This window comes from Pleurodeles waltl, chromosome 6, assembly GCF_031143425.1.
Source record: "Pleurodeles waltl isolate 20211129_DDA chromosome 6, aPleWal1.hap1.20221129, whole genome shotgun sequence".
In the NCBI taxonomy this organism is placed as follows: Eukaryota; Metazoa; Chordata; class Amphibia; order Caudata; family Salamandridae; genus Pleurodeles; species Pleurodeles waltl.
Window position 1 is genome coordinate 46,696,995 of NC_090445.1, and position 24,726 is coordinate 46,721,720.

The 24,726-nt window shown below is 45.6% G+C and overlaps 1 protein-coding gene across 1 annotated transcript in view; it reads left to right on the forward strand.

Annotated features, from left to right (window-relative positions):
* Positions 1-24,726, forward strand: part of ATF6B (activating transcription factor 6 beta) — a 184,931-nt gene that overhangs the window by 120,201 nt on the left and 40,004 nt on the right. The window contains exons 9-10 of the mRNA XM_069237233.1: positions 2,942-3,033; positions 6,841-6,990. Of these exons, the coding sequence (XP_069093334.1) occupies positions 2,942-3,033; positions 6,841-6,990 (242 nt within the window). The remainder of the gene's footprint in view (positions 1-2,941; positions 3,034-6,840; positions 6,991-24,726) is intronic.

A 24,726-nucleotide genomic window follows, 5' to 3' on the forward strand; every position in this document is an offset into this window, starting at 1 on the left:
AAGATGTGGTTTTAGCTTATTTGAGAAGCAGGAGCGAAGGGGAGAGTTGGGTCTGTTGTGGACATTATTCATAGCGTACTGCATAGCTGAGAAGGCTCTTACTGGATTTTTTGTTTTTTTTGTTTTAATCTCTTGATTTGCAGTTTGCTGATAATTAAGGCTGATGTGTGTCTTCACCGGGAATCTTGATTTTTTTTTTTTTTGCCTATGAGATAGGATGAGACAAGAGAGGCTGTTGGGTGGATACAGAGCCTATCACCATTGAGACTGGATAGGTTGTCATGTGGGCACAAGTACACGAATCCTGCAACATCACACGTAAACAGATCCTGTCACATCCGACAACGTATCTGCTGTTGGGTGGGCACAGGCATACAGAGCCTGTCCTATCATTTCTAAGATCTAAGACCCGTTGGGCACACCCAGGGATATAAAGCTGTCAACTCTGATATTGGATGAGCTGTAGGGTAGACTTAGTTATATAAAATGGTCACATCTGAGACTGGATAGGTTGCATAGTGGGCATGGATATACAGAACTTCCATCTCTGAGACTAGATGAGCTTTCATATGGGTATGGATACACAGAGACAGGGTGGGCACAGATACAGAGCTTGTCACCTCCAAGACTGGCTGGGATGGTGGGTGGACCCATCTCCTCAGACTGTGTGAGCACAGGTCCATAGTGCATGCCACCTCTTTGATGGAACGGGATGGGTTGTAGATTGGGTATAAATACACAGATGGTGTCACGACTGGATGGTATTAGAGGATTGAAACAAGCATACAGAGCCTACATATGCAGCTCAGTGTTGGTTTTCTTAATCTTCAGTGTGGCTAGTACTCATTATCTTTATGTACTTCTCTCAGTCTCCTATTTTCTCCTGTTGCGTGTGTCCCCGACACCCTTGTTTTCCTGTCTCTTACTGTCTGCTTGTTCTGTCAGTACTCATTTCTCAGACAAATCTCTCTCTGTTTTGTTGATGCACAAGTTGCTCAATTCTTTTCTTTCTGGCCCCATTGTAAGGTTGAGTATTTTCATTGAGTGTCTTCTCCTTCAGTCTCTCACCCTCTCCATCCTGACTCCACTAACTTCTCCCCATCTCAGTGTGCCAGTTATTTGAAAACCCTGTGTCCTTTTCCTGCGCCTGTGTTAATCTTCTCTCTATATACACTCTTCATAGACTTTCCTGTTATTCACCCTCTGCACCTCCCTCTGAAGCCTTTAAACCACTCCATACTTATCCACTTGATTGTCTGTTGTCTCAAACCTATCCTGCTGTATTTACATCTAAATCATGTGTACTATTCTCTCTCTCTTCATTCTAACTCTTTGTTCAAGTACCTACCTCCGTCACATCTCTCTACTTCCTCTCCCACCCTGCAGTCTTTATTTCCAGTCTTCTGCTCCTTCTGCTCCCATTACTCTTTCCTCGCAGTGTCCACCAACATGATGTACTTGTAAGCTTCTCTCCCTCTGCCTCCTCTCCAGCCCTTAGAGCCTGATGTTATGTTTTTAGGGCACCGTTGCGATGTTTGTGTTCTTATTTCCACTGTTTAGTGAGTGTGGAATTCCATCTCCACCCAGTTGTTTCCTAGCTGCCCTGGATGACCATGCTCTGTTATGTACTTGGCAGTAAAGTTCATTTTTCACCCTAATGGATTTTGGTGTTTTTCACAACTTTTTGTGGTGACAATGATTGGATTAAGCGTGATCGCAATGCACTTTATAACCTCTCCCCCTGCCCCCAGTCCAATAAAATTGTCAAAAAAACAACAGGATCATTAAAGGCTGTATTTAAGAGGTGTTGGTGGGTGGCCAAGCTGTACGGAGTATGATCACTGGGATGGTTGGGCCTATTGTGCAAATGAGAACAGTGTGACTTACGAAGTCACAGTCTGTAGTTATGAGAGGAAGCAAGCCCAGGGCCAAAATTGTTCCTGCTTCGTTGAAGAAACTGGTGTCTGGCATGAATGTGAATTTGAAGGTCGGTGCCTAAAAGGGAGTAGGTTTGAAAGATGGCGATTTAAAGGTTGGTGATTGAAGGGGAGGTGGTTTGAAAGGCAGGTTGCTAGGGAGTGGGCTGACCAAGTTTCGAAGTCCGTTTGAAGTCAAAGTGCATGACTGATATGTTTGTTCTCATGAATGGCAAAAAGTGGAATTGCAGGAGGAGTGCTCTGCACATGAGGGTTGGAGCTTGTAAGGTCCAAGCGATGGAAGGATGCAGGGGTGTCTTGAAGATGGGTGATTATGGGTTGAGTTGGTCCCTAGTGGATGCTGAGAGGAACAACTCAAGAATGGGTCTATAAGTTGGAGGCAATTAGTTGAGAACTAATGAGTCATTGCAAGGGGTGCCCTTTAGGGCTTTGGACTATGGATCCATAGAGAACATTGGTATTCACAGGAGTAGGTCAGTTTCTAGCCAAGTATATCTTTCACCTGGGTTTGTTTTCTTACTTGTCCTTATTTCACTTCTGTTACTTGTAGCACACTGGTCCTGTGCGCTGGCTTTGTTTTCTTTGATATTTTTTTGCTTCCATTGTTCCAGGGTCTCTTGGTTTTGTTTTTATTTTTGTTCTGGGTATTAAAGGAGAGAAGATCTGTTATGTGTTCTTAGTTCTACTTTTGTTTGAGTGTGGCACTCGATATCTAGGCAATTGATTTGCAGCTAGCAATGGATGACTATGCACGGGTATCTGCTTAGCATTAAAGCTCAGTTTTCACCCGTATGCATATTGATGTTCGTCAGAACACCTGGCCCACCTCTGCACGGTTCCTCTCTAGCCTTCCCTTCTTTCTACCCTTCGACCCTCCCTTCAGTGCCTACACATTCGATAGGTCTGTATTTGTTCTCTTTCCATGCCAATTTTGGTCTGTCACCCCTTTTCCAAGAACCTATCTGAATTGTTCACCAATGCCTGCATGTTCGTCCTCTCTCTAGAACACGGAGATGAAGTTTGGGTCCGGTAACAGGAAGGTGGTGTGTGTGATGGTGCTGCTCCTCTTCATCGCCTTCAACTTTGGCCCTGTCAGGTGAGTCTTGGTGCTGGCTTCTCCTGAGAGCCAGACTCCACGCCCTCGTTGTAGACAGAAGCTTGGCACTTGAGGGTTATTTGCTTCAGCTCAGATCAGCAGTTCACTCGGTTCTATCTTTCATCCTGATCCGAGACCCCGGTCCTTCATCCTCAACCCGTTCTTCTTCCACCCACCTCTACTTGCATCCTACCCTTGTTCTTATTTCGGACCAATATCCGTTCTTACGCCCAAGACGCCTGTTCTCCTCAGGGACCTCTGTCCTTCCGTCTGACCGAGACTCTTGTAGTTTTTTTTACCCCTATCAGTCTTTCCAACCTCTGTCCTTCCTGCCTATCCTTGTCCTTCCTCCTGATCATTTCTTCCATTCATATCTCTCCCCAACTGTTTGCTCTTTCCGCCCCTGGCCTTTGTCCCTAAAATCTACATTGATCTCTGCCCCTGGCCTTCCTCTTGATCCTATTCACCTTCCTCACTCTCCCGCTTGATAACGCTGCTCGTCCCCTCTTAAGACTGTAGAACAGACCTACATTAATCTGCTGCAAATGTTTCATATCCAAGTAGGGCAATGTTAGGTTCCTAAGACACCTGGTTTATTGGTGTTTTACTTCACATGAGTGTTTGGTATTCATAATCCCATTTCTAGGATTTCATCAGACCATGTTTAACCTGGTCAGGTCAGTTTTGTCTGTTCAGGGAATGCAGTGTGTATAAGACTCGTTCATATGTTTAGGGAGCGATAATCCACTCAAACTCTGGTTGACTTCTCAGCATTCGAAGCTAACACCAAAGGGTCTATCCAGAGCCGCTTCACGGAGTAGCCGCCTTTACAGGTAGCATCTTACCCCCCACTGCCTGTCCTTTGACACCTTCTTTGTTTCCTGCAATGATACTGGTATAACTGAAACAACAAGGTGATGGATGAAATGCTTGAATTAATCTCAGCCACTTGCAAGCGCTCAGGCCGTATACCAGTCCATCATTTTTTGCTCACCATGCCACCTCAGTTTGGACCCAGCCTTATGCAGATCAGTCATGAGCTGTCCAGGCCGAACTGCCAGATTGTATCACCCAAGTTGAACCAGGCAGCATAGCCCCAAAGACTTGTGTTCCTGCCTGTGTTTGTCAAAATGGTTTCAGGAAATTCAGAGGACCCATACTAAAGATATTACAAAACACATTTATTCTTATAAAATAAATGTTTCTGAAACATTTTCGTAAAAGCTAGTGGTTTTTAGAGCGGGCAGGAGGAAAACATAACCCCATAGAGATGCTTAATGCTGGTGTCCAGCGTTTCATGGGCCTGCTGGGTACAGGCAGGTCTGTGTTGTCTCCGGCGGGGTCCTTGTATATTCCACATGTTGTCTCATGCTGCCCAGCCAAGATTTTTGTGAAATAATTTCCCTTACATAGCTCCACTTTTGCTCGAGGCTTGTTACTGACATTCAGAGGATTCATTCTGAAACCTTAGGCCATCGCCTCCAGCCTCACAGCATGTCCTGTGTAGTCTTCACTAAAATTGTGCCTGTTGTCAAGCATAGTTCCCCCTCACTTTCCTTTCACTGTGAGCAGTTTTAGACCCTTATTCATCTTTTTCCCATCTTGACAGTGCTGTAAATGTGCTGTTGCATTTGTCTTTAGCACCAGGGTGATTCATTCAGAATGTGTCCCTTGTAACACAGTATGTCACAAGATTTCCACAGATGATACTCCCAGACCTGGATAGAGAATTCCGTGTGATACCCCCTGGGCAGGTCACAGTACCCACATGATACTTCTAGAACTACACTCAGTACCCCAGTTGATACCTCCACAACTGGGCATAATACTCTGTTACTTCGAGATCCAGGCAGATTACCTGAGCTGATACATCCAGAACTGGATACATTACTCCACATAATGCTCAAAGACAAGGAAACAGTACCCAGAAGACACCCCCAGAACTAAACACAATACTCCACATAATGCTTAAAGAACAGAAAATAGTACCCAGAAAACTCTTGAGAACTAGACACAGTACTAGACACACAATACTCCACATGATGCTCCTAGAAATCTATAGTGTACCACAGATACACCCAGCCAGAATTACGAATAATTACTCATTGTGTTACATTAAGAGCTGAACACATTACTCCTGGTGATGCCTTCAGAACTGGACACCACATTGCACATGATCTCTCCAGAACTGCAGAGGATACATTCAGTAATGGACATAATATTCCAGTGTATACATCCAGGACTGGGTACAGTGCTACCTCCAGTCTTAGACTAGTAACCAGATGATAACTCCAGAACAAGTCCACAGACCATACTCTGAGAGCGGAACTCAATACCGCAGGTAATGTGTCCAAAACTTCAATTGTGCCCTCGAGCTCCACAGTGACTGTAAGAGTGACCACAGTAACTGGGCCCGAAATCCAGATGCTGTATGTGTTGATTACACAGCATTCCTTTACTGTTGATTTTACCTGTTCCTCTGCTTACAACACTCCAGCTCGGACCTTGTCCTTCTTGCATCTTACAGGCACCTCTGGGCCTTTCGATAGACCTTGGCGCACTCTAGCGAAGTTTACAGGTGTAAAGTTTATTACTGAAGACTACATTACTTTTTTATAATCATTGTCGCAGTAATCTGACAGAAGGGACACCTGGGTTGAGTTATGGCCAAGAATATTAGGCATTTTGCATTGCTCTATTTTTTTTGTATTTTTTAGTTCAGTCCTAATACTCAAGCTAAACTAAAGCAAACTCCTGAAAGAACCGTTGTTACTGAATGAGAGGTTGGTTTGTGATCATCCTCTCTGGCTAGCCTCTGTACCTTTTTTCCTCCGGGGACAAGGTTGTATAAGGATTTTCCCCAGACTTTGTGCGTAGCAGAGGGCGTCTGCTGCAATGCTGGGGCAACACAAATCATCTTGGTACAATGGCCAGCCTTCCAAGCCCCATTATCTCGAATGACAGGTAATGCAGTTACAACCAAAGTTCCAGAAGAGAAGGATGTTGGCAGTGAACTGAAGTTGGAAAAGGAACACGTAAATGGGTCAGGTTCACAGGGGGGCAGTCAGGGTTAACATGCAGAATAAAATACTCCGATTGGATCAGTGTCATTTAATCAAGCGACTTGATAGGAACAAAAATGATCAAACCAACACTCTTTGATTCCACCCGTAATGTCCTGTGAAATTATGGAATACTTTGATCTAATGGTGTTCAAATCAGACCTACAAAGCAGGTAATTGTAATTATGGTACATTAAATTGATGTGTAATTTTAGTAGCAGAAGATCCAGGAGGAGGGTTCCAAGCCATAGATCAGTTCTAATCGCAGATGATTACAAGAATTCCTGATGGACCCAAGACAGATCCCTCCATGTCTGAGCTTTAACCAGGATGCGCGCAGTAAATCAATAGTGTGCTGTATCGTGAATTGAGCGTATCCTCCCCTTATCGGTGCCATCCTAAGTCTTACGATATTGGGTCCTTCCCTTCCCCCTACTACCCACCCCTGACACCAGCACCATATTGACTGTCCCTGGGTACTGTGCTATCTATTCAGACAAAGTGTACTGAACCCTGCAGCCATAGCTGGGTCACCACAGGGAAGCCAGAGAGACAGTCCTGATACAGGGCTGCTGTGGTGAGACAGATACATTGATGCAAGGACATAAAACAGGAGGAGTTCCTTACTGATAATTAGAGTGGCTTGGAGACGTTTCCTTTGCAGTATTTCGTTGCTGATGTTTCCTTGTGGCTGGAGTTCTTGTGTTTGTCCTCTTTCTTGACTTCCTCTCTTCTTTTCTGCCAGTCTGAACGACGGGAAGTCTGAGACTCTGAGACAGGAAGTGGAGCCGCTGCACTCCTCCAGGCATCTGCTGGAGTTCCATGAGGAGGAGCTGAATGAGGAGCGCGTGGTGTACGAGAAAGCGAGTCCATCTGGCGGGAAAATCCGATTCAGGTACCAGCCAATCCCAGTCGAGATGGCGCTAAATTTCGAACTAGGCCATGCAGGAGGAATCAGAACACTGCCCATGGGCGATGTTGTCAGGGCTCTGGCTCTCTGGTTGCAGCTGTGGTGGATATCACAGGAACGGTGACTTCTTGGATGTGTGGATGTGTTTGGATTGTGGTAAAGTGTTGCCTTTGGTTTAAGAGCATTGGTTCTTGGGTTGTGCATTATATGTGAAAGAACTAGCTTTTGGCTTGAGTTATGCGAGGAAGTAAGATGTCGACTGTAGTGTAGCAGCCCTGTTTGAAAGGTCGGAAGTATGATTGTGAGCTGTAAGGGCATACTATAGAGCCTGTAGAAGATAATATATGAGCACAGACAGTGCAAGTTCATGCATGAGCCCCGACGGTCCACGCATGTGAATGAGCACTGAGTGCAAGTTTGGCACAAGTACAGTCTGACACTGCAAGTTTATGTGCTGATTGCGTGTGAGCTTTTGTGGCATCACTGACTGTAAGTACATGTAGGAGTGTGCAGGTGTGTTTAGGAGCGCTGGGTGTATGCACAAGTTTGGGTGGTGGCAATCACTGCACGTTTATGTGAGAGAGCTCACTGCAAAAGTTTAAGTGGGGCACTGATTGGTCAAGTTTATTTGGTAGCTTTGGTTGTGTGCAACTTTAGGTAGGAGCTCTGACGAAGTTTTTGTGGTATCACTGACTGCATACATTTATATGGAAAGGTTAGGTTGACTATATGTGGGTTAATGCAGAGGTGCTTACTGTGTGCATTCAGATTTATGAGTCCTGGCTTTGTGTGTGTGTGTTTTTTACAGATTTTAGAAATATATGTGCAGAGTATGTGTTTGGAACTAGGCATACTGGCTTTGTATGGGTCTGGAGGGAATTTACCCAATTCTTTTAATCCCATGGAGTTTAAAAGATATGTTGCATAACCTCTGATGTCCCTGTTGATCCTTCCCCTGAATCCTCGCTGGATCTTGACCCACCAGTGATGGACTGCCACTTTATGAGGCTACCAAGGACCTCAGCCTCTCTTACACCTGCGGCCCGGTTCCCTCCAAGAGTTGAACTTGAAGCCTGGGCACTGTCGCCGAGTGGCAGATTCATGCAGGGTGACATGATATTGTAACCGATTTATTGAGAGGGCTTCTGATTTGCTTGGGAGTGAAGGACCAGCCTGAGGCTCTTGTGTTTACTCCGTTATATGCCTCAGGGAAGTTCGCCAACCTGTTACTAATCAAAGGAAAAGGCTGGCTTGGTAAGGCTGTCTTAAAATCAAGTCATTGGAGGAATGAGTTATTTTTGATAAGGCTACATCCATGGACGCCGTTTAGGGGTCGCCAGGTGTTGTAGCTGCAACCCTTAGCTTGCTCTTTGTGACCCCTGGCTCTCCCTTTACGACCTCTTGGAGGTGGCAACAATGGTCCCAAAAGCACAGGGTCCAATTTCCCTGCTTTCTGCTCATTTTTTATTACATCAATAGAGAATAATAGTCTGTTGTTCACTATTAGTGTAGTCAAAAAATGGAACGGCAGCATCTTGATTGGGACCTTTAATGGCATCTTAGGTAAGTAAGATAAAATGCTTTTAAATGTGTGTTGTGTGCACTCATGTGGTTGAGAGACAGTATGGGTAAAGGGTGTGCATGTGTGAGCAGGTATTTTTTTATGTGAGACTGTGTGTGTGTGAAAGTGAGGGAGTTAGAAAGTATAAGTGAGTAAGAGTGAGCGCCAGAGAGTGCGAATGAATGAGTCAGTGTAAGAGTAAATGCAAGAGACTGAGCAAAAGTGAGTGAGCGAGAGCGAGAGTGAGTGTGAGTAAGTGAAAGTAAGTGAGCATGAGTGAGAATGTGATGTTATGTTCGCAAGTCTGCTGTTGGGCCTGGCATACTTCTTGGAGTGTAGAGGCACCCATGCCAAAATAATAACACTGGCATATTGGAGGTAAATCTTGGCATTTGGCACCTGTTGGATAATACTGATTCTGGCACATTGGAGGATTTTCTTGGCATATTGGAGGACAACTGTGGCCTATGTCAGGGGAGGGGACATCCATGACAAAATGCTGTCCCTGACCTACTCAATGTGACTTTTGACATGTCACCCATTGTATGTGGGAGCAGTAATCGCACAATTCTGGCACTCAACAACCGAAAGCACTGACCCCTGAGCCGGAGCAGCGTCCCTCCTGTGCACTCGCGAATACCCCCGATGAGGTTTAAACAGATAATCACTCTTTATACAAGTCATTCATGCCATGTGTACTTCATTTGTTGAATATTCTCCAATCGTTTATTGTGGTTTAATTTCTTATCACAATTACCAATTTTATGCAAGTTCAGTATCGTCATGAATTTTGATTCAACAATCAAACTGAAAAATCCCGATGCATTTTGGGCGCCTTCCCTTCTTCAGGGGAAATATCTTTCTAAGATATAAACAACAAAGATAATCAGTGGCTGTAATGGAGTCCCCAAAAAACAAATACAAATGATATGTGAACACGAGATGTCAACCAGTGGTCCCCTATAGCCAGTAGCCAGTGTCTTCATGCATAAAGTCATGCCGGTGACTAAGCTAGATGATACAGTCTTAATGCTGTAGATCAAATATGCTGGCAGGCTTATTATTATTATAAACAAAAATACCCCATGAAGCTGTGAAGAAAAGATCGTTCTGTTGGAGATCAGCATGTGTGTGGAGGAAGAGCAATCCGTCCCACATATTTAGTACTTCCAAGAGTCAAAGCATCAACATCACCGCTCACTTCCGAGTCTGCTCATAATTAGCAATAAATCTCTACATTCACCATGGGTTAGTAACTCGGCTTGAAACTCACTTCTGAGTCGGCTCCTAATTAGTGATAAATCTATGCATTCACCTTGTTAGTAAATTCAATTAAAATTCCTTCCTAATTCTTGTGCGAGTGAGCCGAAACCACCGCTCGCTTACAAGCCGATTAGTGATTAGACTGTTAAACTGATTAATGCAAGCGATCAACGTGTCAATGACTACGATGCAGCCGCCTTATAACGCGCTTACCTTTGTAAACGCTTCCTCATTGCCGCATAGTGACCTACGATGCGGCCACTTTACCATCTATGTCAGTGGTTCCCAACCTGTGGTCCGGGGACCCCTGGGGGTCCGCAAAGCCTTCTCAGGGGGTCCGCGAGAGCCTAGAAAATTTAAAAATATTAACAAATATTGACAAATTAGGTCCTCAGCTTCCAGTAATGACTCAGTGGGGGTCCCCGGATTCCAATGATGATTCAGTGGGGGTCCCTGGGTTCCATTAATGTTAAAGTGGGGGTCCACAGAAATCAAAAGGTTGGGAACCACTGATCTATGTTAAATGTGAACAAGCTTACTTCAGTATGGAGGCATAACTCATAATATCAAACTGTTAGTAACCAAGCCTGTTGCATCAAAATGCTAACTTCTAATCCAAACGTATGTCGATTACACCCTGTTGTATCTCCCCTGCGTGTGTCCCCATAGTAGCTGAACGCGGTCGCCATGTGTGTTATTTGAATACCGCACGTCCCTCTAGATAGAGAGGATGGGCTCGGTCTCCTCTATTCCAATACTTTTAGGCGCCATCTTTGAAGAGTAAATATCCTGAGCAAGCCCTGCTGAAAGCTACAAGTCACTCAAGCACGTAAAGCCAATGCGCATCATTTTAGAGACGATCAATGAAAATAAAGTATGATAACCTATATATTCACACCATAAACAGGATATAATCAGCATTAGCACAATACTGCACCAGCTTATCTTATTGGTGTGAATCAAACACTGCCCTCCCCCTAAATAGAGAAGACGGGCTCTGCCTGCTCCGTCCCGAATGTTTCAGCGCCATCTTTAAAGAGTAATTATTCTTTGCAAACAGTGCTGAAAAATGGCAGCAGGCGAAGACTGATGCTCATATTCAAAAACGCTCAATATGATTGATGTGTGGCAACGGAAGATAACATCCAAAATGCCATAATATCACAATAGCCTCTCGGAAGGAGTCTGAGAGTTCATTCTAAGAAATGACTTAGTTCAGAACGATGATTGAGTCATCTAGGGATCAAGGTATCCCTTTAATTTATCCAAAACATGTCTCTGCAGTAGATATTTTCTGTTGTCTTTTCCCTCCTTAATCATCACAGTTTCTAGCACCAGAAATCTTAATTGGCTAATGCTGTGACCAAATGCATTAAGATGTGTAGCCACTGTCGATTTTTCATTCTTCGTACAAATGTTGCTTTTGTGTTCAGTAATTCTGGTTTTAATTTTTTGTTCCGTTTTGCCCACATATACATGCCCACATGGGCATTTCAACAAATACACCACATTCTTAGTGTCGCAGGTTGCTTGGGACTTTGATTTGTGTGCCCTTTCATGGGTGTGTGATGGTTGGTCCTCTAATAATGTTATTGGAGTTCTCACAATTTAAACACAGTATCATCCCTTTCTGTGTTGTTGTAACTTAGGTGTCTTCTCGATGTAGCAACAACTCTTTCAAACTCCTTGACCTTTCAAATGCAAAAAGAGGAAGTTGACCGATTTTTTTTATTTTTTTATTTTTTATTTTTTTTAATTCCCTTCTGTTTGTAACATGGGCTAATACTTTATGGTGACTGTCTTCAAGTTTGCACTTCTGGTGGAGAACTTGGATACGTAGACCATTCTTTCAACTTCTTTGCTGATTTCTTTGGACATGAGTAAATCAGATCTGTTTTTGGTGTTCACCCGCTCAATGGCTTTAGTTAATACGTTCTTAGGATATCCATGTTGCGTGAACTTTTTCACCATTTTGTCTTGTCCTATTTCAAATTCAGTGGGGTTTGAAATGATATGTTTAATTCTGAACGGTTGAGAGTAAAGTAAATGCATCTTCATTGATCTTTGATGGAAACTGTTGTAATGCAAAGGGTTATTGCGATCTGTAGGTTTGGAGTATACATTAGTGTCCAGTTTGTTCTCTCTTAAAGTCATTTCTACACCCAGAAATGTAATTTTGTTCTCATTTATAATGTAAGTGAAACCAGTACGATCAGCAACCCGATTTAAGTCTTCCATAGCTCTGATCAAATCGGCTTTTGAACCTTTCCATAGAACAAAGATGTCATCTGTGTACCGCCAATAAGTAACCAAATGTGTCTGTCAGTTCCGGTTTGATAGAATGTGATCAAGTTCAAATTTAAACATGAACAGGTTCGCATATTGAGGGACTGCGCAATTTCCCATGGATGTTCCTGTCGGCTGTAAAAAATAATTTTTATTCCATGTGAAGTAGCTATGGTATAGAGTGAAATGTAGTAGCTCCATGAAGAAAATCTTTAAATCTTCCTTTTAGTTAGTAACCAGCAAAAAGTGTTTCACTGTTTCTAGTCCCAGGGCATGTGGAATCAATTTATACAATAACTTTACGTCAATCGTTCAAAGAAATACACACCTTTCTTCATTCAAATCAACGGCAGCCACTTAGTAAAAAATTTTAAAAAATCAGTGGTGTCTTTTAAATATGTCGTTTTACTTTGAACCAATGACTGCAAATGACGATCCAAATATTTCCTGATTGGTTCATGTATAGATCCTTTTGTTGAAACAATCAGTCTAGGGTGGGTTCTTGAGATTTTTGTGAATCTTGGGTGACATACATGTTAGGAGTTCTGGGGTAATCCTGTGTCAAGTATCTTTTGTCGTCCTCAGTGATATTCCCAGCCTCAACAGCACATTTCAAAATGGTAGATGTTTCTTGAAACTCCTTGGTGGGGTTCTCTTCCAATTTGATATAAGTTGAATTGTCATAAACATGGTCATGTACATTCTGTTCATAATAGTCGCTATCCATAAAGACTAGAGTTCCACCCTTGTCGGCCTTACTACATGTGATGTTCGGGTTGTTTGCCATTTATTTAATGGCAGCCATATCTTTTGCAGTCAAATTGGAGTGTCTAGATTTCTTGTCATAAATTTTGTTTAGTTCTTGTTTGACTATTACTTCAAAGAATCTAATACTTTATGACTGATTGGAATCAGAAAGGAACTTTTCGGTCTCAATCTGATGAGGGTGTTCTGACCTTTATTTGGAAGGTCACCAACAATATTTTTAAAGTAATGACGCAATCGTGAACTCCTCATGAACTTAGACTGACTTCCTGTTAAAAAATGTTAGGATGATAAGTGGGAACAAATAATGTCCTTTTTTTTTGTAGTATCCCCATCTGAGTCCCTGGAAGGTGGGGTTCAGAGATGTTCATAACTAAGTTATGTGCTATGTTTTTTTACTTTGGTGGAGCTTTTCAAATTGCGAGTAGAACTTGTTGTTTTTTCTTGTCTTGCTCCCCGATCTTCTGTTTTTTCGTTGGCGGCAGGGCTGATTTCTAAAAAAGTGATATTACTGGTTGTCAGACCTGATCCCTGTTGATCTCTTATGCTCTGCTATGGCAAACTCCGAAAACTGTGTCTTTCACCCTCAGATCGAGTACTGATGGAGTCAGTTTCTGAGGAAGAGGTCTCCTCCGCTGAAGATTTAGTAGATTGCGTGTTCTCTCTTTTTGTGGCATACACTTCAGCCCAATTATAAACCTCTCCCAATTTATAATCTTTTGAATTTTCGAACTTTTCTCTCATTGATTTCCACTGTATATCGATCCAATTGATTGTTTATATTTGCCAATGTTCTCTCCTAGTCTTGTTTGTCCATTTTAACAGCTATTTCACTTTTCAATTTCCTTATTTCACTGTTCAGTTCCTGTAATAACCTGGATAGCTCTCCAGTGATGGGCAGAATCAAACCCAAGGGACATTTATTAAGAATAGTTTACCACTTGTCAATACATTTTGAGTTGTTCCTACAAAGCGTGGGTTTTAATGCTATCCTCAAACCTTTAGGGTTTCTTTGCGCTTTGTAGTATTTTATTAAGGGTCTTGCGTGTAACCGTTGGTTAATCTCCCCCTTGGTGAGATAAAGCGATTGTTTGATATTGTTTTCAATAGACACTCTGCTGGTGCCTCGGTACTCCACATCTCTTATTAGTGAGCAAAATTTGTTGTGCTTCATCTGGCGCAAAAACGCAAGTTTCTGCTCTAATCAGTGATATTCGAAATTTCTTCCAACAACATGATTCCCTTGGGGTGCTGCTGACTGTGGTAGACAAAATGCACTTCAAATAAAAAAATGGACAGCGCCCTCCCTGTGGGATTTGAAGTACAACATTCTGACACTGGCATATTATATGTAATGTCTCGACAAAAGGGGCACCCGTGACAAACTCGTTTTAGCTGTGTCATGCCTCATCTTTGAGGAAAGCAAAAAAGGGATGGTGGAATGTTTGAATGATTCTTAGACACTGGTAATTGCTCGGGCCTCAGTCCATGCCCTCACTGACGCCTAACTAGACTCCTAAGGAAGAGTGGATTTATGTCTTGGCATACCTTTTGCACTTAAGAGGGGCACACTAATAAAAACAGTCATTGGCGTAGCCAGTAGGTCTCACGTTTGCGACCTTATAAGTATTAAGCTATGCAGCACATTATACCTTTATCAGAAATAAACTGTGTTTGGGTCCTTATAAGTTTTAGCCATGCAGCACTTTAATTAAACTTTTATCATAAATAAACTGTGTTTGTGCATTCCTTCATACACTTGGCATTAGACTGCAATGGTGAGAACCATCCCCTAGAGGGCACCACAATAAAAATAGCATTTGTAAGAAACTTGGTCATGTAACCATATAGTAGGCCCCTAGAGGGCATAACCGCATAAGAAGAGCGGAGAGCATTTCAGTGCAACCATATATTTAGCCCCTAGAGTGCATAGTGTATTACAAATTTTAGGCCTAGCAGACTTGCTAGAATAGATTTACAACCAAGACCCTTAGAACACAAACTACTCCCAGCTGTGTAAAAAAAAAAAAAAAAAAAAAAAAAAAAAAAAGCTCCAGCCATGACAGAGCTTAAAAAGACACTGAATGGTGGGAGAGGTTATGTTTTTGTTCCCCTTCCACCTAAACCTAGTGTGGGGACCCAGAAGATGTGCTGGGCAGAAAGAGCATGTCATGCTGAACATTTTGGTGCTGGTCCCATTGTCCTAGGGCCAACACAGGCAGCGTTATGAGCAAAAATGTGTTGTAAAAGTAATGCCCAGCAAAGCATTAGGGAACGAGTTTCCCGAGTGCAGTTAATATTGTAGTAGCAAATTTAACCGATGTTAATGTAAAGTGCTCCAATCTTCCGGTTGAGTTCACGCCACAAGCATGAAGCGGAGAGGTGAAAGAAACTAGAGGGCACCACGATAAAAATAGCATTTGGAAGAAACATGGTCATGTAGCCAAATAGCCAGTCCCTAGAGAGCATAAGCACATGGAAAAAAGAAGAGCAAAGAGCATTACTGTGTAACTATATACTCAGCCCCTAGAGAGCATAATGCATTACACATTTTCAAACCTAGCAGGCCCGCTAAAATATTATTACAAACAAGGCCATTAGAACATAAACTACCCTCAGATGTAAAGCAAAAAGCTTCAGCCATGAGAGAGGTTAAAAAGATATTGCGTGGTGGGAGAGGTTATGATTTTTGCCCCTTCCCCCTCACCTAGTGTGGGGCCCCAGAAGAAGAACTGGGCAGAAAGAGCACATTTAGCTGAACGTTTTAGAGGTGGACCCATTGTCCCAGGACCACCACAGGCCGAGTTATGGGCAAAAATGTGTTGTAAAAGGAATGCCCTTCAAAGCATTATGGGGCAAGTTTCCCAAGTGCAGTGAATATTGTAGTATCGGCTCTCCCGCTGTGCCAGGAAGAGCCAGAGAGCTGCATTGAGGGTTTCCCTTCTTTTTTTTTTCTTTTTAAAAGGCAACAGTTTGTATATTTTTTTAACTGCTAAACTTGGGAAGAATTTAGGAATGGGGTTGCAAATGTAACCGGTGCTCATAAAAAGCGCTCCAATCTCCTGTTGTGTCCGTGCTATATAAATAAAGAATCCCCCTCCAGTTTGCAGCCTTTGTCGCAAAGAACCAGCGAGAGGACAGAGGAAGAAACACCATACCGCCACAAGCGCGGAGAGGCAAAAGAAAACAAGTAGTGTGCCGATCGTGCAGTAATCCATGTAACAGGGTGAGAACACAACAGCCTGAACGTGGGACAAGCCTAAAGCATTTACCCTAACAAACCGAAGAACATTAAAGGCAGACCAAGGAATGAGTGAAAGTGATGGGCGTGGTGAAAGCCCTCAGAAGCAGATTACAGCATGTCAAGAGAGCACATGTGCGCTGCCTAGGCTCGACCTAACAAGCAAGTATAGAAAAGTAAACAGCCTTGGTTTGATGTCCTACCCCCTGTAAGTACAGACATGCAGACTCATGTATGTGCAACCTGCCTCTCTCTGTCCTCGGTTTCTGTGCCCTGTTTTGTTAGTCCCCAGACTTGCAGTACTCTGCTGCATGTTTACACAGCGAAACAACACAAATAGACTGTGCATAAGAGGCTTCTTGTCCTTGCAAACGGTAGCGCAATAAAGGCAGATATACCAGTGTTTCCAGCTCTTGTTTTCGACTGCCTTTTGTAAACACATGTAGTCTGTCTCAGCGAATAGCCAACAATCTAACTTTGTCTACAGATCCAATGGGCGGTGGCAGATGCAGTGCCCTTCGGGATTGCTCACTGCCAGGGATGTATCAGAGGGTTGGTTCCGTTCTGGGTGCCTCTCCCCAGAGCTTGGTGCTCCCATGACAGGGAGGCGGGCTCGCAGAGACTAATCTGTGTCCAGCCACTAGATGGCAGGAGTGTGCAAATTATGTGACTCCACGAACGTTGCCAACAGCATTGCTAGGAGTAGGTCGGTCTCTTTTAAAGGTGCTTGGCTATAACAGGCCTGCGAGTTAGGAGATGTGGGTCTTCGCCTCATTGAAAGAGGGGCTGCCTGTGTAGGAAGGCATTAGAAATCTGGGACTGGGGTCTACCCTGCAAGACTTGACCGAGTAGTTTCTGTTTCCCTGCGCTAGTCCCTTGTGCCCTTCCAGCCCTATGGATGACATGAGCTATAGCTCTGTGCCAGGCACTGAACTCATCCTGTCCTAGATGTATGACATGCTCCGTATGCATGTGCCAGTCCCCCGAGCCATATCCAGCCCTAGAGGTGGCATGTGGTACATCCCTGTGCGAATCCCCCAAGCCACTCCAGCCCTAGAGGTGATATGCATGTACCAATCTGTGTGCAATCAGTCGTAGAGGTGGCAGGCTCTGTACGCATGTGCCAGTCTCCTGTGTGCAGTCAGTCCCAGAAGTGGCAGCCTCTGTACAAATGTGCCAATCTCCGGTGCGCACTCAGTCCAGAGGTGGCAGGCTCCGCAACCCTGTGCGCGTCCCTTGTGCAGGTGACATGTTGAAAGTATCAGGCGCTGTTTCCCTGTGCCAAACCTCTGTGCCAAACCTCTGTGCATGGGCAGTCTAGATGTGGAAGGCACTGTACCCCTGTGCAGGCTTTGTATAGCTGCACCAATTGTCTGTACACGCGAGTGCACCAATTACCTGTACAAGTGAGAGTCCTAGCAGTCTCAGGCTCTGTATCTCTGTGCCAACCACCTGTGCATGAAAAGTCTAGACGTGTTAGGCGATGTATCCCTGTGGATGTGACAGTCTAGAAGAGCCAGGCTCTGTATCTCTGTGCCAATCCCCTGTGCACATTCTAGATGTGTCAGGCGTGGTATCCCTGTGCATGTGACAGTCTAGAAGTGTCAGGCTCTGTATCTCTGTGCCAATCCCCCCTGTGCACGAGACAGTCCAATTGTGTCAGGCGTGGTATCACTGTGTATGTGACAGTCTAGAAGTGTCCGGCTCTGTGCCAATCCCCTGTGCACAGTCTCGATGTGTCAGTGGCTCTATTGCTGTGCACAGGACAGTCTAGAAGTGTCGGGAACTATATCCCTGTGCATGGAACAGCCTAGACGTGTTGGGTGCTGTATGCCTATGCATGGGACTGCCTAGAAGTGTCAGGTGCCGTATGCCTCAGTATCTATACTGTGCCAATCCCCTGTGCACAGTCTAGATGTGTCAGGGGCTGTATCCCTGAACACGGGACAGCCTAGAAGTGTTGGGTGCTGTATGCCCAGGGATGTGGAATTGCTATCGCCCGACACATCCTGTTTGGGATCAAGGGCAACAAGTTTTTATGTTTACTTTGTCCTTGGGAAAGTAGGCACAACCCTCTGCAGCACAAACCCTTTGGCTGCCTGTTTACAGAGAGTGAAACTCTCTGCAGTTGAGGTAATGAGTTTCCAAAAGACAATGCTGTTCGAACTTGTATTTATGGTTCATTATTTGAAAGCCTTCATTATTAGGGTAAGTGCTGTAAATAAATGTTTTAAGGTCACACTTCACTACTGACGTTGGTTCCAGTACAAAAAAAAAAAACATGTATACACATTTTTGAAAAGTTTAGGCTATGAGGCTAAGTATAATGCTCCCAGAATGCTCTCTGATTAGATGCAAATGAAGTGTCATTTAGTAAAATGTGTTGATGCATGCTAGTATTTCCCAAAAATATTTCTAATGGAAAATCAGTGTAACCATTTTCAACAAAATTATGGGAAGCATGAAAATAAACAAACACTGACAAACCCAACTGATCTGACATATTTTTATAAGTCTTTTAGTTTCATCAATGCGTGTCTTATTTTGACATGGCTTTTGTAACACTTTATTGTTGTGGGAGCTACCAGGCCCTCAACATTGTAAGAAACACTGGCAAAAAAAAAAAAAAAGTTTTTGAACTCTAAAAGCACACGTTGCCACCAGTGGCATAACAAAGGCCCCGCAGCCGCCCTCCAGGGGGCCCCTTCAGCACAGCACCTGCCCTGAGTGAGTCTGGAGAGGGGGCTCCTCCATGTTCTTTGCAAAGGGGCACCCTCCAGTTTCGTTATGTCACTGATTGCCACTGTAGTTCCTGACACTGAACAAAACTACTTTGTGTGCCAATATGCTCCGTGTGGAAGAGCAGAATGCGATCACTCACAGTAAAGCCAGCCGAAAGAGAGAGAAATAGAAGTTTAATAAAAACAAAATGTCTTTGTTAACACCAGACCTAATTAGGGACCAAGACCCACCTGTAGGTAGCTTTTTGCATGTCGCAAACTGCAACTTTAGCTGTTTGCGACGTGCAAAAAGCACATTGCGATGCACAAACCCAGTTTTGCGATTCGGTAACCTGGTTACTGAATCACAAAACGGGTTTGCGACTCGCAATTAGTAAGGGGTGTTCCCTTCCTAATTGCGACTCGCAGTGCAATGTAGGATTGTTTTGTGACCGTGAACGCAAACCAATCGCAATTTGCACCCATTTCAAATGGGTGCTAACACTTTCGCAAAACCATTGTGAATGTCACTGTAAAAAAAATTTCAGCCGCCATTCGCAAGGGGGTCGCAAATTGCGACCCACCTCATGATTATTCATGAGGTGGGCATTTGCGAAGCCCTTGCGAATCACAGATGGTGTCAGGGACACCATCCTACATTCGGATTTGCGACTCGCAAATTGCGAGTCGCTCTGACTCGCAATTTGCGGGTCGCAAATCTGAACCTACCTACATGTGGCCCCAAATTCTTAAAGAAAGTCACAAAAGTGCACCCATGGTATATGTCGTACCCCTATAAAATATTTGTGAACTGTATTTTAGCATGGGTAAATACGATGTGTAGATTTGCTCATGTGAAAATCTATTGAGCATTTGCAAGTTCATTTTCCCTCCAGCCACTTTCTTCCCAACCCTGGAAGAAGTTCTAATTCTGCCATTGTCAGGAGTAAATGTCCAACCTTTCTTATTATGGGAAAATATTAGAGAGAAGCTGGTGAAAATCTTTAAAACATGCAGGTTAGTAGGTTTGCAGACTCAAAGGCATTCCAGCCCTGGAACTATTGCTTACTGCTTCCTCCAGCCCCAGTATGCAGATCTGCAGAAAGGTGGCAAAATAAGGAAATTGCTACAGTAGGGATTGAAACTGCAAGCCCTACTATGGTAGTAGCCCTGGCATAATCAGAGAGGCTATTATCAGAGCTCTTACATAATGAGATCGCTGCCATAATTTGTCGCCACACCACATGGCACCAAAGGGACAAGTAGATCTTTTTACAGGACAAGTAGATTTGAGAAGCAACCTGTCCCCTGGACAAGTAGATATTTTAATAAATTCCACACCCCTGATGCCTATGCATGGAGCAGCCTAGAAGTGTCGGGTGCTGTATGCCTATGCATAGCACAGCCTAGAAGTGTCGGTGCTGTATGCCTCTGCATGGAACAGGCTAGAAGTGTCGGGTGCTGTATGCCTCTGCATGGAACAGCCTAGAAGTGTCGGGTGCTGTATGCCTATGCATAGCACAGCCTAGAAGTGTTGGGTGCTGTATGCCTATGCATGGGACAGCATAGAAGTGTCTGGTGCCGTATGCCTGAGCACGGGACTGCCTAGAAGTGTCAGGTGCCGTATGCGTCAGTAGCTCTGTGCCAATCCCCTGTGCACAGTCTAGATGCGTCAGGGGCTCTATTGCTGTGCACAGAACAGTCTAGAAGTGTTGGGTACTGTATCCCTATGCATAGGACAGTCTAGAAGTGTCGGGAACTATGGGCCAGATGTAGCAAGCCTTTTGCGCCTTGCAAACTGCGAAAAACGCAGTTTGCGAGGTGCAAAAGGCCAAACGCAATGCACAACCGCAAATTGCGAGTCGGTACCGACTCGTAATTTGAGGCTGCGACTCGCAAATAGGAAGGGGTGTTCCCTTCCTATTTGCGACCGCATCACCATGCATAGTTGCTTTGGGACCGCGAATGCGGTCGCAAACCAACTCGCAGTTACCATCCATTTGAAGTGGATGGTAACTCATTTGCAAAAGGGAAGGGGTCCCCATGGGACCCCTTCCCCTTTGTGAATGCCACTAAAAATATTTTTTCAGAGCAGGCAGTGGTCCTATGGACCACTGCCTACTCTGAAAAAAACGAAACCAAATGGTTTCTGAATTTTTCTTTTTGCAGCCCGTTTTCCTTTAAGGAAAACGGGCTGCAAAAAGAAAAAAAAAAACTGCTTTATTCAAAAAGCAGTCACGGACATGGTGGTCTGCTGTCTCCAGCAGGCCACCATCCCCGTGAGTGCCTAGACTCGCTATGGGGTCGCAAACTGCGACCCACCTCATTAATATTCATGAGGTGGGTCTTTGCGACCCCATAGCGAGTCGCAGAAGGTGTCTGAGACACCTTTCTGCATTACATTTTGCGAGTTGCAAATTGCGAGTCGCTAGTACTCGCAATTTGCAACTCGCAAAATGTATTCCTGCTACATCTGGCCCCATATCCCTGTGCAGGGGACAGTCTAGAAGTGTCAGGCGCTGTATCCCTGCACACCGGACAGCCTAGAAGTGTCGGGTGCTGTATGCCTATGCATGGAACAGCCTAGAAGTGCCGGGTGCTGTATGCCTATGCATGGAACAGCCTAGAAGTGTCGGGTGCTGTATGCCTATGCATGGAACAGCCTAGAAGTGTCAGGTGCCGTATGCCTCAGTATCTCTGTGCCAATCCCCTGTGCACAGTCTAGATGTGTCAGGGGCTGTATCCCTGAACACGGGACAGCCTAGAAGTGTCGGGTGCTCTATGCCTATGCATGGAACAGCCTAGAAGTGTCGGGTGCTGTATGCCTATGCATGGAACAGCCTAGAAGTGTCGGGTGCTGTATGCCTATGCATGGAACAGCCTAGAAGTGTCAGGTGCCGTATGCCTCAGTATCTCTCTGCCAATCCCCTGTGCACAGTCTAGATGTGTCAGGGGCTGTATCCCTGAACACGGGACAGCCTAGAAGTGTCGGGTGCTGTATGCCTATGCATGGAACAGCCTAGAAGTGTCGGGTGCTGTATGCCTATGCATAGCACAGCCTAGAAGTGTCGGGTGCTGTATGCCTATGCATAGCACAGCCTAGAAGTGTCAGGCGCTGTATGCCTATGCATGGGACAGCCTAGACGTGTCTGGTGCTGTATGCCTATGCACGGGACTGGCTAGAAGTGTCAGGTGCTGTATGCCTCAGTATCTCTGTGCCAATCCCCTGTGCACAGTCTAGATGTGTCAGGGGCTGTATCGCTGTGCACGGGGCAGCCTAGAAGTGTCAGGGGATGTATCCCCTGTGCATGGGGCAGCCTAGAAATGTCGGGCGCTGTATCTCCGGTGCACGTGACAGTGAAGTGTCGGGATCCCTCCCCCATTCCTTCCTTGTGCCAGGCCTTTGTTGTCTGTAATGCTACCTAAAGCTGTTGTAAGATATTTAAGCCCCTCCACGCCCAGTTCATCACAGATCCACGCTGAGCCTTTCCCCACATGGCAGGTGACTCGGTACCATTGCCTCCTACCTCCCACCCCTCCACACTTCTGATGTGCCCAGGAACCATCACCGCCCTTAAGTTTCGGTCTCGGAGTGGACAAAGCTTGTTTTAAATCTTAGCCTCAAGAAGGACAGACTCAGCAGAACGTGAGACAATGAGAGCCCAGGCAACATATCTCTGTACCTTACTACCTGAGGAGTGCATGAGAGCTACCGGAAGGACGCCGATGGCCCTGAGATGTAGGTGACTGAGTCCCTCTCTCAAGACCACCCGAACATCAGATCACATGCCTCCAGCTCCGACTGCCTGCTCCGTCCTGGGACCCATGTAGGCCTTCTGCCCCTTCCCTGCTGCGTGAGCCTGGGCAGGGATCGGTGGGACCGCCCGGTTGTTGATGTCCCCTTCCTCTCCAGGGCTGGAAGGCGTCTCTTGTGTCCTGAGTGCACTGCCACCCCTTAGACCTAGCAGACACGCTGCTTCACACCGGGTACTCTGAGATGTGCCCCTCCGCCAGACACCCTGGGGTTCTTCTACCTCGATATATAGGGAGATGGATCCCCCACAGGGGGCAGGGGGTCCACAGCAGCACCAGCAGTGGAATATGCAAGGGCCTGGGTCTCATCGCGTTCACAATCCCAGCAGAAACAGCAAAATCAGCCCCAGTGAGCATTCTTCACTACTGCAGTAGTTCATTAGTGCGCCCGAGCACTGCTCGACAAGGGCACACGTTTGCCACCAGCACTTTGTCTACCGAGGTCTACTCCCCGCTTATACTGCCGCTTTATACCTGCAACTGACGCTAGTTTAAAGGCAACACATAGCATGGCCATTACTACCCTTCCGACATCCCCTCTCGCTACAAGCTTCCTCTGAACCGAAGATCAACCTAATATAACCCCTTAAGTCACTCTCCAGCCTCCCTGTCTTGGGGCTTCCACCTCGTGTGTCCACTCCCCCCAACTTCTTTCACACAGCATTCGTGCCCCCCCCCCCCCCCCCCCCGAAGAAAAAAATTGGAAACTGCATTGAAAAGTCACCTTTTGTAACATGAAGGATGTGAGTGCATTCTGCTCCATCCTGATGTAAGCAAAGTTCATGCCAGTACAACTGTTAAAGGTAATTTTCCTAAACGTGCCTGTCTTCCTCAATATCACTCGTTCGGTGGTGTAAGTTCTCCACACCTACCTGCTGCCATTTTTAGTTTATGTTCACCTAGTTAGTGTCGTGGTGATTAGTGATGGGGAGTAGCTAATGTGGTGGTGCCTAGCTGGTGTGGTGGTGATTAGAGATGGGAAGTAGATAATGATGGGGGGGTACCTAGCTGTTGTAGTGGTGATTAGTGGTGGGAAGTAGCTAATGTTGTGGTGCCTAGCTGTTGTAGTGTTGGCTAGTAATGGGTAGTAGACAATGTTGAGGTACCTAGCTGTTGTAGTGGTGACTAGTAATGGGTAGTAGACAATGTTGAGGTATCTAGCTGGTGTATTGGTAGTTAGAGATGAGCAGTAAATAATGTTAATTCTGGTGTGGTGATCAATGATGGGCAGTAGCTAATATTGAGGTCCCTACCTGTTGTAGTGGTGATTTGTGGTGGGCAGTAGATAATGTTGAGGTACCCGTCTGGTGTAATAATGGTAAGAGATGAGCAGTAGCTAATGTGGAGATATCCGGTTGGTATAGTGATCAGTGATGGGCAGTTCTGCCAGAACAGGGGTGCAGGCGCCGCCTAGTGCCTGCCCGAGGTCACCTGTGACCTCCAGGCTAGGGCTAGCGCCTGCCCGAGCAAAGGTGCGGGCGAGGACTAGCACTTGCCGGAGGCCACCTGTTGACCTCCAGGCTAGAGCTAGTGCCTGGCAGAACAGCGGTGCAGGCTTGGGCTAGCGCCTGCCCGTGGCCACCTGTGACCTCCTGACGGGTCTAGCGCCTCCCAGAGCAAAGGTGCAGGTGGGGGATTAGCGCATGCCAGAACAGCGGTGCAGGCTGGGCCTGGCGCCTGCCCGTGGCCACCTGTGACCTCTAGGCTAGGGCTAGCGCCTCCCAGAGCAGAGGTGCGGGCAGGGGCTAGTGCCTGCCAGAACAGCGGTGCTAGCTGGGCCTAGCGCCTGCCCGTGGCTACCTGTGACCTCCAGGCGGGTCTAGCGCCTGCCCGAAGCCATCGCGGGCCTGCATGCGCGGCAGTCCACGGCGGTCCTGAAAGGCCCCCTCACACTGGTGCATTCCTGTGGTGGGAGGGCGGAGCAGCGGGCACAGACAGACACATCATGGATATTTTGGGCCCTGGATCACCTGGGCGAGGCGTCTCTTCTGTTGTTTAGTCTTTCACAGCTGATGAAAGCCGCCCCGGCCGGTTCAAAGGCTCTCCGTGACACCGGGAAGAAAGAGGGGTGA